Source organism: Chelonia mydas, chromosome 13 (genome assembly GCF_015237465.2).
Source record: "Chelonia mydas isolate rCheMyd1 chromosome 13, rCheMyd1.pri.v2, whole genome shotgun sequence".
Taxonomy (NCBI): domain Eukaryota; kingdom Metazoa; phylum Chordata; order Testudines; family Cheloniidae; genus Chelonia; species Chelonia mydas.
In genome coordinates this window covers 6165861-6178626 of record NC_051253.2, presented here as the reverse complement: position 1 = coordinate 6178626, position 12766 = coordinate 6165861, and the positions used below count along the sequence as shown (strand labels likewise).

At 44.9% G+C, this 12766-nt stretch overlaps 1 protein-coding gene and 1 long non-coding RNA gene across 3 annotated transcripts in view; one reads left to right on the top strand and one right to left on the bottom strand.

Moving 5' to 3' along the window:
• The window catches only part of CHRNA4 (cholinergic receptor nicotinic alpha 4 subunit), a 32393-nt gene extending 30942 nt beyond the window's left edge, over positions 1–1451 (bottom strand). Inside the window, exon 1 of one of the 2 annotated variants that reach the window (XR_006285477.1) lies at positions 870–1406. Coding sequence is in view for 1 of the 2 variants with exons in the window: in XM_007059815.4 (XP_007059877.2) it covers positions 870–930 (61 nt within the window). In the remaining variant the exon portion in view is untranslated. Of the gene's footprint in view, positions 1–869 lie in introns of both variants that reach the window. The other variant, XM_007059815.4, reaches the window with a different exon arrangement.
• Positions 1452–9234: 7783 nt separating this feature from the next.
• On the top strand, positions 9235–12490 carry LOC122462707. The gene is made up of 2 exons (XR_006285409.1): positions 9235–9390; positions 12142–12490. It is a non-coding gene; the product is annotated as an uncharacterized LOC122462707 (long non-coding RNA).
• The last annotated feature ends 276 nt before the right edge of the window (positions 12491–12766 follow it).

Below are 12766 nucleotides of genomic sequence, written 5' to 3'. Positions count from 1 at the left end.
TGGCCTGTCCTCCTGTTAAATTGTTTCTTCCTCTTTGTGGATGCCAAGCAGCCCCATGCTTGAACAGCCGGGAGAATATTAGCAATCTTCAGGCTTTGAACCATGGAGTGAAAGGGCCACTTGCTCTGGACAGGGCAAGAAGAGGTTTTCAGGGGGGAAATAGGACCAGGACATCAGATGGGGTGTGTGTGTGAAAGAGAGAGAGAGAGTCTGTGATTATGGAGATTAAACATCAGACATGACCACCATCAGACCAAATGTCAGCCCCCTGAGCAAAGCAAGAATTTCCTGGTCCAGTAACTCCGGGGTCACTCTTGGCTACAACAGCTGTGCAGAGACAAAAGGCGAACTGGGTCTGGGGCGGGGAATTAGCTCAAGAGCACAGTCCCCCTCACGCATGACGGGAAAGGCTGGAGGCTGCAGAGAGTGGTTCCCCCTTCACTCCGGAGTCGCTGTTGGTTATTAAAAATTAAAGCCCAGCATCGCGGGGGGCAGCTGCCAGGAAACGTCTCTGCTCCGGGCTGAATGCGCACAAAGGCGCGGGTCGCAGTGGGAGGATCTGGGGAGAATGGGGGGGAAAGCAGGACTCGGGCGTTTAAATCCCTAGTGGGGGTTAACCCTTTCCCACCCAAGAAGCAGAAAATCAACACAAAGCAAGACAGGATCATGCAAGTGTGTGTGTGTGTGTGTGTGAGGGCCCGCGGTGGGTCCTAGAGGGATCTGATGGAAAGGAGCAGGTGGTTCTTTTTGGGGTGTGTGTGTGTGTGTGTATTCCTTGCTTGCAATGGGACAATCTCCAGCCAGAGCTGGGGAGGCAGGCGGGGGAGGAAATTGACCAAGGTCGCAGGGAAACCTGCTCTGAAACTTACCAGGGAAGACGTTCGCGCAAAGGAAGAGGAGAAGGTTTTCTTTAGAAACTAGGAAGCCCATCGCGGAGCGGAGCTCAGTTTCTAGACTGCAAAGTCTCCCTTGGCATCAACTTTTCTTCTCTGAGTCTCTGGATCTTCCAGCGTCATTCCCTCAGACTCCTTCTCCCCCCCCCCCCCCCCCCCCAACACCAGTTTCTTGGAGTGGGTGGTCGGTTTATTTGCCTCCTTCTGCTCACAGCAATTTCCAGCTCTTTCTTTTGTGAGTCTGTCTCTTTCCGAGGACACAAATCCGCGCAGATACTTGAAGGGGTTCACAGGTGCTGCTGCGAGCTCTATTTTTAACGAGACAGCCGCCTTTGGTTTTCTCCTCCTCGCTTTCTCTGGAGGACAGGGGTTGGTTTGCTTGCTTCGTTTGTTTGCTGCCCGATTTTCATAGCAGAGCTCCTGCAGTTTCCCCCCCTTTGTTTTTTCTTTGCTCAGATTGGTCGCTGCTGATGGTCCATGCAAGCCAGTGAAAGCCCTTGGCAGAACAGAGGGAGATAGTACAGTATGTTTGCATATTTAATCCACTTGGACCTGCCCACCTCCTGTCTAAAGAAGGGGGAGGAGAGAATCCGTGTACTTCAGCAAACAGGCTGCAGGAAAGGAAGACTTTTAGAATGGGGGGTGAGTCTCAAAGGCCAGGGCTCCGGACTGGAAGGGAATTTGGTTCAACTGCAGTCTTTATGGTGCCTGAACCCCAATACAGATCTGAATGGAGCAGGCCCCAGATCTCCAGTTAATTATTATTCATTATCCCATTAAAATTAAATTTTCATCAGAAGTTCTTTACATGCTATTTATTTTGAAAGCAATAGGGAAAGTAAAGTGACTGTGGACATTTTTGGCCTGGACTTTTATTCCTTGCATATTTATATTATTATCATTGTTGAGCAAGAGACCCATTGTTCTAGATGCTGTACAAACATTCAGTTAAAAAAGACAGTCCCTATCCCAGACAACATCCTAATCAAGACTGTGTGTAAGGGGCTCACTTGAATACAACTTTATGCTGCAAACTGTCCTGCTGAAGTCAATGGTGCTACTTATGGAGTAATGGATTATCTGCTGTGAGTAAAGGAGTTGCAATCTGGCCCTAAACCAACTCACGACTTCTAATGATTTCAGTGGTGTACACCAGAACGCAGAACTGCGTCCTTTCTGTTTCACTTTAAAGCTTGCCCCTGCTATGATGTTATGATTACTTCCACAAGGATAGGAAATGGATTGTTCTTGCAAGTGTAGGTAATTACTTCCACACTGTAAAGTTAATCAAAGTCTGTTCTAATCATAAATCCATAGTTATATATATAGTTTCCTTTCTCCCAAAGCATATCAGGTGCTTTTTAATGAAATACATAACAAAAATAATACCTAGGTCTTTTATAGCATTGGATTATGTGACTGACAACAGGTAGGTTTAAAGCAACCCAAGACATTAAATCTACTCTAAAAGCATGAGTAAAATCAATGTGCAGTGCCAAACTTCTCTTCTCTTCTCTTTTATACTTCACCCATCACACTGGGGCATCCGAACACTATGTGCTTCTTCAGACTGGGGCTAATTTCATGGGCCTCCTCTGGCAATAATATATGCAAAGAAAGAAGTGAGAGAAAATTACAGAATGGAATGTTCCAACACTGCATTGTACATTACTTATTATGACTTCTCCAGGATCAGGTTAATACTCAAAGAACCTGGCCAAAGATTCTGGCTTTGCTAGGCATGATACTTCCTAAATGTCCAGTGCTTTGGAGCACTAAGCACCAGCCTTCCCCAGGATCAGGCCTTGATAAAGCCAAGAAAACTCTGTGACATGCGCCCTTAGCCAGCTGGTGCCCTCCTTAGTGGAAATGCAGTCATTAGTCTATGAAGCAGCCGTAATTTCCCAACATCTCCTTCTGGACTAAGTTGCCCCCATAAGAGAAAGTCAACAAGTGTCTATAATATTGACCCCTGCAGATACTCAGGATTCTGAGTACTCCACTGTTTCCTTGTAAATTCCTCCAGACAATCAGACGCAGTCATTTATCCCTTTGGAGAAATTCAAAACTCCTTTATTTTACCCGGAAATCGCATCGTGCTTTCCTCTAGTGTCTAGGGGAAAGGGTGGGTAGATCTTAATCCCATACCTAGGTAAAAGTTTATTTTCTTTCTATCACCTAGATACCTATCTGGGCCCCATTCCCATATTATCTGAGCAGCTTAGAAACATTATTGAATTTATCTCCACAACACATTTGTGAGACAAGGAAATATTATCTCCATTTCATAGATGGGGAGTGGAGGCACAAAGAAATGTCAGTGATTTGTCCAGGGTCATGTAGAAGTTTGTGGTAGAGGCAGGCATTGATCTCAGGTCTCCTGAGTCCCAACTCTGTGCATTAACCAGGAGACCAGACTTCCTTGTATCACATGAGTCTTTTGAATCTGAAGAGATCTGTGCAGGTTTCACTGCAATTTCCTTTCACATGTGGCTTTAAATTGAAATTCTTGTTGCGTCTGGGTGTGCAAGGTTCATACACACAAGTAAACAGGGAAGTCATTGATTTCAATAGGTCTAGAGTTTCAACCAGCAGATACCAAATACTACAGGTCTCTTCAAATTCCCATTTGAGGGAAAAATGGGACACTAGAGATGTAGGCCAAGATTTTTAAAAGAGGCCAGATTTTTAGAAGTTGGGTACTTACCACTATCAGAAAATCGTGCTGTTTAAGTTGTTGGTGATATTATTAATATGAATATTTATTATGTATTTATTTGTATTACTGCAGTGCGGGTGAGCCCAAATCATTGACCAAGTCCCCATTGTGCTAGGTGCTATATAAGAGCAGAACGAAAAGATGGTCCCTGCCCCAAGGAGCTTACAATCTAAGTATGAGACAAGAGACCACAGATGAAGACAGAGAGGAGGTACAAGGAAGCAATGAGACTATATTGGTGAGAGGCAGGAGTTGGACACTGAGAACTCGAGGCATCTAAATTCACGAGTCACTTCTGAAAATCTTGTCCATAAGTGATAGTCTCCTTGGCGACAGGAGTTTGAAGCTGATTCAAACTACTGTAGAAATACTCCATCCATCTCCAACACGTCACAGTCCACGCTGCTTAGCTATGGAGCAAGCTAGCAAGTACAGCCTTTGGGTTAACCCTATAAATAATTTTGATTAAAAATGGATTTCCGTCTTGCAGAGATCAATCACACCTCATCATTTCCTATAAGTGAAGGGTTTATTCCCCTTCCCTCCCGCCCTGTTTTTCTATGATGTGGGGGAGGGAGTACATTTTACAAATATTTCTGGACCTTGAAGTGACCTTGTTTAATCTCACCGCCAATTCCTTTCTGCCTCATTGGGCCATAACAAAATTTCCATAAGCTCCTGTATGTATTTGGAAGACAAAGTTTTCTGCTGGAACATGTACAAGAAACTCAGCATACCTGGGACAAACTATGCACCTTTAAAATAATGGTTTTAAATGAATTTAAATTGAAAAATGGTAAAGATCGCACCTACAGCCTGATTCTAGTCTAATCCAAGGATGTGAGACTGAGACTGATGTTATTAATATCTTTATTTGTTTGAAAAGAATTTAGACCATCATGCAGATCATCTGGGCCTCCCACATGTATGGCCAGCTGGACTGACACTGAAGCTATTTGGGGTTAGGAGCCTTGCCAAAGGTAATTGAAACAGTATTTTCCCCCTAGACTTTAATAATCTCAGACTTGAGCTGTGAGCTGGGTGGCACAAAGTGATATACAAGCAGCTAAACCGTAATGTCTTCTGTTGATTTACTAGAATGTATTGAATAACAAGGATGTATTTAATCTTTAGGACTCATTAATTTCAAAAACGGAATGTATCTACTCTGAACATGCCTGTTCTTTGCGTGGGCAGATCCTATTATAAGAACATGGGATGTGCCATACTTCATTAGACCACTGATCTGGTCGAAATTAGTCTGGTACCTTGCCCCACTCAATAGTGGCCAAACATTAGCACTTAGCAAATTGTATAACGCTACGTGGGGAGAAAAAACATATTTCCTGCTCTCTGCAGCTGATCATTTCACTCTGAAGCATGAGATTTGATTTACTGTCATCGCTTGGCCTTCAAAAAAGTATCTATGATTTGGGGGGATGGGGGGAGAAATCTTAGCAAGTACAAGCATCCTGGCTACTCAAATTTCTCAGGGAGTTAGAAGAACATTGACACTTAGCCTTGTAAAAAGAAAAGGAGGACTTGTGGCACCTTAGAGACTAACAAATTTATTTGAGCATAAACTTTCGTGAGCTACAGCTCACTTCATCTGAAGCTCAGGCATGTGGGTACCTACTGCCGCTGGATTCCTGGCTGTGAGTGATTGCTCATTCATCTTCAACTTCTCCCTCCCTCTCTCTCCTTCTCCTTCCGTGTCCAGGGTCTCATCTTGCCCAGTTTTTCCTATACAATTTTTCTGAAACGTGTCCCTTCTTCAGCAGCCAGCTGCCACAATACTAGGTGTTACCCTGGTTATTTCCTACCTCTTTTACTGAAAACTCACCCTTCCTGCCCTCCCATTCTTCACTCCACCCAAAATGCAATTGCCAATGTAATTTTCTTCTCCCATCAGTATGACTAGGATGCCTTTTCCTGAACTATTACTCTTCCAAATCAATATTACACATTTGAACAGAGCTGGCTGGAAAAAGTGAATTACTTTTCATGGGACATTTTGAAAAAAAATAGTATTTTTCTTGAAATTCCCCATAAAAATATAATATCAGGTTGTCATCAAATATCAGAGACCAAAAGTGAAAAATGTCCAGTTTCTCTAAAATGTTTTCTTATTTAAAAACTGGTTGTCTGTAAAAATGTTCCATTTTCAGAAAATAAAAACCCTCAGGTTTCAGAGTAGCAGCCGTGTTAGTCTGTATTCGCAAAAAGAACAGGAGGACTTGTGGCACCTTAGAGACTAACAAATTATTTGAGCATAAGCTTTCGAGAGCTACAGCTCAATGCATCCGATGAAGTGAGCTGTAGCTCACGAAAGCTTATGCTCAAATAAATTTGTTAGTCTGTGAGGTGCCACAAGTCCTCCTGTTCTTTTTAAAAAACCCTCAGAAATTTACTGAAAATGAAACTGGAAAATGAAAATTTCATCAGAAAAAAAAAATTTCACAGAAAAGGAAAAAAAATTCCCCTAAATTTCTGGGGTTTGTTTTCTGGCTTTTCATTGAAACACTAGAAAATAGCAATCAAAATAGAAAATGTTTATGAAAATTTTCATTTGGGTCAAAAATGCCATTTTTTTAAAAAAAAGTTTTGATGGCAATTTTTGACCTGGTCTACATTCACGTCTTCAGCCGGATTCTCCATCACTGACAATTTTTAAATGAAGATTGGATGTTTTTTCTAAAAGATCTGCTCTCGGAATTATTTTGGGGCAGTTCTGTGGTCTGTTATATGGGAGGTCAGACTAGAGGATCATAATTGACCTGGCCTTGGAATCTATGGATCTCTGCCCTCTGTCTCCACTAAACATCCTCTCACTGAGAGAGCCCCTGTGTCTCTCTTGCTCTCTCTTGCCTTTGTGCCATGCTCCATGCCCTTCATCATGCCTGGAGCAATGTTAGCATGGGCAAGGCTCCCTCACACTTCTCCTTCTGAAAGCCCCTTTCAGCCCACCCTGTTCTATGATGAAGATGAAGTCTAGTTATAAAGACCACTTGTCACTCCATTTCTGCACTGTGTTGCCCTGCAATCGTTGTTCTCCTTTGGTACAGCTTTCCTCTTGGAAAGCACCATGTGAGCGCTCTACAAAGAACACCTACAAGAACAATGAGCACTGTAGCTGTGGTTACTTAGGGAGAGATCCTACAGGCCTGGAGGGGCAGAAGACACCAAACAAAAAGGAAGAGCTGCAGTTCTGTTTCATAGAGTTGGCAGGGGGAATTCTCCCAGGCCAAGTGCTAGCTGCTCCCCAGTTCTGTCAGAGGCATGTCCCCATGCCACACAACCACCTGCGCTTAGAACGCAGAATACTCCTGCTCAGGTTCCTTCTTCTAATCCCTTCTCCAAGCCTCCTTTTTGAAGGCAGTTTCTCAACTATGGGGTGGATTTTCAAAGCCACCAAGGGCAGAGGCTCCCCGCTCCCACTGAAAGTCTAGGAGAGTCGGGTGCTTAACCCCCTGCCCCAATAATCTCATGTAGTAACAAAACACATGCACACAGGCTTCCGATGTAACCCTCAAGGGACTGCACAATTTGATTGTGTCTGCTTTTCTGTTCCCTGCTTTGCTGTTGTTTCCTGCTCTCATCTCAGCCTGCATTGTGAGCTCTCCAGGGCAAGGCCTCCATCTGTATCTATTTAGTAAAGCATTGTGCATATCTTTGGTGTTACACAAGTAATAATATTCCCTCTATGCAAAGTCTGTTTACTTGGACTTCGCACAAGGGAAGTTTGGAAAACATTCTCCTGGAGTTCAAAGCCTTTTTCCCCAAAGAGCCGGTTTTCTTTCTTTTGCTCCCTTCATTCTTTCCTGACAAAGAAGATTTATCTTCCACAGCAGCTGACTGCTTTGTCACCAGCACAGGATTCTGACTTCAGGTGAGGAATAAGCAGCAGGAAACAAAACCAACACTTAAGGGATGGAGATCCTCGTTCCATGCAAATGTGCGGAGACGAAAGTGATGAGGGGAGTGGACTGTGGGTGCAGAATGGTTTCTAAGCAGAGTGGGTGCCACTCCTCATCTGGTGTCAATCAGAAGAGTACTGTTGACCTCACTAGAGTGCCATTGATTTACACCAGCTGAGAATCTGGCCCAGTATTTCTCTGTGTGGCCACAAGGCATTGGTGGATCTTGAAGGATATTCCCAATAGAATCAAACATCGTCCCAGGGTGATGGGCTCCCAGCAGAAGAGGCTTTTGTATAGAAATAAAAATAGCTGTGTTGAAATGACTTGGCTTTATTTCTATTACTCCAGAACAGCTGGGTATTTATGCCCAGTGGAAGGTGAAACACCAGTGTGGAGCCCAGAGCCTAACTGTCTTCCTCAGTTTTCACTCTGCCCTTACCCAGAAGAATGGCCATTGACTTCAGAGAGGGCTCCCTGACGCAGAACTGAGAACAATCAAAGAGCCAGATCACCTTGGCCTGTGGAAATACCCAGGGGAGGGGATCTGGGAGGAGCAGAAGACCTCTGGGGAGTCCCTTGTGGAGCATCCCCCACATCATTCTGTAAGGGATGGGGGAGTGGGGCTGGGGGTCAGCCCTGAACCCTGTGAGTCCCAGGAGGCAGGAGCCCTAGGGCTCCCTGACAGTGCCGTGCCAAAGGCGTCACACTACCAGTGCCCCCCCTGGCTGTGCTGGTCCATAGATGGGGGTGTTTTCCTGCAGCAAAGGTCACGGCGCACGTTCATGGCAGTCCCTGGTGTGCAGGGGTGGGTGAGGAAGAAAGGGATCATGTGGGTCTTTCCAGCTCCACCCCCAACCTACCCTGACCTGACTCAGCCTGAGGCCCACGACTACCCATGCAGCACAACCCCGAAGAGAGTTGGTCCACGGGTTCCCAGGAAGGGGGCAAATGTACCTAACCCCCAGTGGGAACTGACCTCATGTGGGAGGGATGAGGAGATTATGGCTGTGCCCTAAGCAAATATTAACAATTGGGGGAGGATGATGTGGGTTTGAGCAAGTGTCTTCTTATCATGTAGCCTTGCATCAGTAATGTGTTGTCTGTAGTTCTGGCTTAGAACAGTGGTTTTCAACCTTTGGTCCACGGACCCCTGGGGTTCACAGACTACGTCTAAGATTTCCAAGGGGTCTGCACCGCCATTCAAACTTGTTAGAGGTCTGCAAATGAACAAAGTTTGAAAACCACTGGCTTAGAAAACTCACATGACATGTGATTAAGCCACTCAGAATGCATAATATTCACGAGTGTTGTCTTTTTTAAGGAATGGTGATTTTTTTTCCCTGAGTGGCTGGAATTTCATCCATTTCATTTTTATCCCTTATTATATACTGAAACATTTTCATTACAAGGATCAGTGTCTAAGGACAATGACAGCAACACAGCTGTAAAACAACAGATTTCAGTGTCTGCTTTGAGAAACCAAGTTGTCATTGGTGAATAATAGTCAGCTATCCAGCAATAGGACGGCCTGGCACCAATTCCATCTGAGATCATTCATAGGATGCCACTGTACAGGCACTGAAGCTTTTTATATATATCGTCATCATCTTCTCATCATGCCCATAGAGCTCCATCGTATTATTTCCCTTTAATAATTGCTGTAATTATGCCCATCTCATTCTTGGCTTCCAGAAGAAGCTGCCAGTGCCCTTTGAGATCACAAAGAGTGTGAACTGAATTTCTTCCAAAGCTGCTTTCGCTCCAGCATCATGCCAGCAATGAAAGATGCATAAGGGAGAATTTTCAGCTGATCCAGCAGCAGCAGTCAAGATAAAGATCATTTACCCTCCGGATAAAGGTCTAGTTTTCACTGCCCTTTCCCGCTTGTTAAAGTACGATTGAAATATTTTGTACCTTGCTCTCTTTTTAGGGACAAACACCAGGGAGGATGTTTTGAGCTAAGTGACTGGGGTAGTGGGACAGCACTCAGCTGTCAAGCAAGAGATTGACACCTGTTGCAGCAAGAAAGGGAAGGGCTGATAGTTCGGGGAAAGGAACAAAAGGATTGACATGGGTCTTAAAATGTAGAGGAGTTAATCTCTGTGCTTGTGTTTGTGTGAGTGCTTGTGACAAGGTTATAGCCACACTAAATTATTTGCCCCTCTCTTTATTTCTTATCAGTACAGTTTTCATTGCAATGATCATGTTATTAACATAATGCTTTCAGCACTTGTGAAACTGACCATCTCTCAGTGAAGGTTCTCAGCCATGCCCAGTGCAAGCGGGTGTCCTCGCCGGCTTCTTCCAGGCAGCTCTGCCACTGTGCCACAATCCTGACCTACAGCAGCCCATGCAGCCCAGTCCTGGGAGCATGTGAACGATTATGAAATATGTGACAGATGTGTGGAGAGAATAAATATACAGGCCACACTAGGGCAAGATCACTAACTCTCCCTTCTGTCCGCGAGCTGATTAGGATTCGAATCTAAGTGTGGGGGCCCTAGTGCATTCGCCTATTGTTCTGCCTTACAATCTGGTAAATTATTAAGGGTGCTCAGCACCTTGCAGGATTAGGCCCTGTAATAAAGTTCTGAGATCGGCACATTGTATTTACAGCTCTCCAGGGGTCAAGTGCCACCGGGAAGCAGGAGGAGACGGAATGCCTCCCTGCACTGCAGCCACTTTACACAACACGGCACAAACCATCTTTAAGGCTACGAGAAGCTTAATATAACAAATGAGACAAACCTCAAAGTCTTATTTGTAAATGCCAGATATTATTATAAAAGGGGGGGGGAGAGAACAAGGGAGGCAGCTTTATCTTCCCCTGGGATCTAAGCTGACGGATTTTAAATTAGAGAACAGAAGCTCTCTAGACAAGTTTGTTCTTCAAGGATATCTTTGGTTTCATTGCTCGGCTTTGTAGATCTAAATTGCGTGTCCTTCCCAACCGAAGGGCAAATGCTGCCCAATTTATTCACTGATGAAATCTGGAGTTGATTGATTGACACAGTCCATCATCTTCACTCCCTGGTAATCAGTACTTAGCCGCAGGCTCCACCTACACTACAAATACAATCTTGCCAGGGAGCCTGACTGCAAATTGTAGTGTAGGCAGTTCTTTAACGATATTGCATAACTAAGTTAAAGCCCAAGCCTTAAGCGCGTTTATGAAACATTATTTGTATTCCAGTAAGCCCAAAGGGCCCAGCCACCCTCTTGCTGGGTGCTATTAGGGTGACAAGATAGCAAGGGTGAAAAATCAGGATGGGGGTAAGGAATAATAGGGCCCCATAGAAGACAAACCCCCTAATATTGGACATCTGGTCACGCTCGGTTCTATACTTTCTAGAGCTGGTCTGAACATTTTGTTGTTGTTGAAATCTGCCAATTAGTTGAAATTGCAAGGTTCCACAGAGACACGTCAATTTCAGTGAAATTCCCCTGGAAACAAGGCAGGGCGTGAGTCCGGGCCTGCAGCGCCTCAACAGCTGGAGCTCCCAGGGTTCCCAGCTCCTGGGTCCATTTTGCCGAGGCTATCACAATGGTCATTTTCATTCCAAATCAGAACAAAAAACCAAATTTCCAAATCTTCCATGGGACGCACTGAGAGTTCCCTGCCCAGCTCATCTATTTACACATAGTGAGAGGGAGTCCCTGATCTGATGAACTCACCGTCTCAACAGATAAGAGCTGGGGGGAGGGGGGGAACAGCAGCACGAGGAGGAAGAGTGGCCTGCCCATCGGCACGTAGCAGGTCAATGGCCGAGCCAGGAGTAGAACAGAGGACCCCTGACTCCCATTTCAAATGCCCTAACCACTAGTCTTCACTATCGCCCATCAACATGGTTAAGTTATGATTTATGCTACAATATAGTCCTTTATAACCAGGATAGGGGACAAGTATGATGCAAACCAGCTCTCTGATATGGTTTTACTGCCTTATCAAACCCGGTCAAAAAGAACCACGGCCAGTGGGAGCTGCAATCGGCCGAACCTGCGGACGCTGCAGGTAAACAAACCATCCCGGCCCGCCAGCGGCTTTCCCTGATGGGCCACATGCCAAAGGTTGCCAATCCCTGGTCTACACCGTCCGTGGTAGCAAACCTCCCAGCGCAGCTTGACTCCCCTCCCTAAGCTTCAGAGCCGGAGCTCCAGCCTGAGCCGCAACATCAAAGCAGTGTCTACACAGCTATTTTGAGAGCACTGATGTGAGCCCTGCAAGCCTGAGTCCTTTGACCAGAGCAGGGAGGCTTGCTGCTGCGGGCTGTGTCGACGTACCCTAAACACCTCCATTTCACATGGGCGTTAGAGGGTGCAATCAGTGCACACTGTGCAAACATCAACTAAAAAAGAATTAGAGGCCAGGGCTCAAAATATGACCAGAAGTACTTTGCTTGGCTAAACAGCCAGAAACTTGTGAGTGTCAAACCTTTACTGCAGTAGGGTGGCAACTGGCTGGCCATCTTTGACACTGGGCTCCTATATTACTTGAGGAACAAACAATGATACTTTTTAGCAGCTCATTTGCCTCTGGCAGTCAATTCCAAAATGCGGGATTCAGTGGCTCGGTCTAAATAAACACCTGAAAGTCTGATTTTTCCCAAAGCTTTTCTGCAGCTCTCCAGACACAAATGTGGGGCAGAAATGGCAGGAGAACAAAGCCTGGTGATGGCTGACAAGTCTTGTTTCCAGTGAGTGGGAAATACCGGAAGAAGAGACTTTCTCACAGGATTTTAGAACGTTGGTCCCTGTTCCATGCAGCAGTTTAGAAGGGCTCATGTGCATGACCATGAAGAAGATGTGATCGACTTATCTGAGCTGTCACAAGCCAGAAACAAACTTAGGCATGGGTTAAAGTTTTGAGTTTGGCTCCGTTCGTATTGTGAATTGATGTGCCCATTGCTAATAATGGAACTAAAAATAAATAAATAAATAGAAAGCTTCATTTTTCTGTAGACTTGACAAGTTTATATATGGAAAGTAGAAATTCTTCTCACCCTCTGAATCCTCAGAAATCTTACCCACAATGGGGCAAAAGTTCTTCTGCAGACACCTGTGGCTTTCATTTGCCAATACCAAACAGCTTACTGCCTTGGTTTTATAGCTAGTAGATGCTATGATCTTTGCTTCACAAATCCCAGTGCAGAAATCTCAAGATCACCTTCTTATTTGATTCCAATGCACTATTTTCCCTCACTCCCAATTTTCAAGCAGTGGAGAAGAAAATCTAT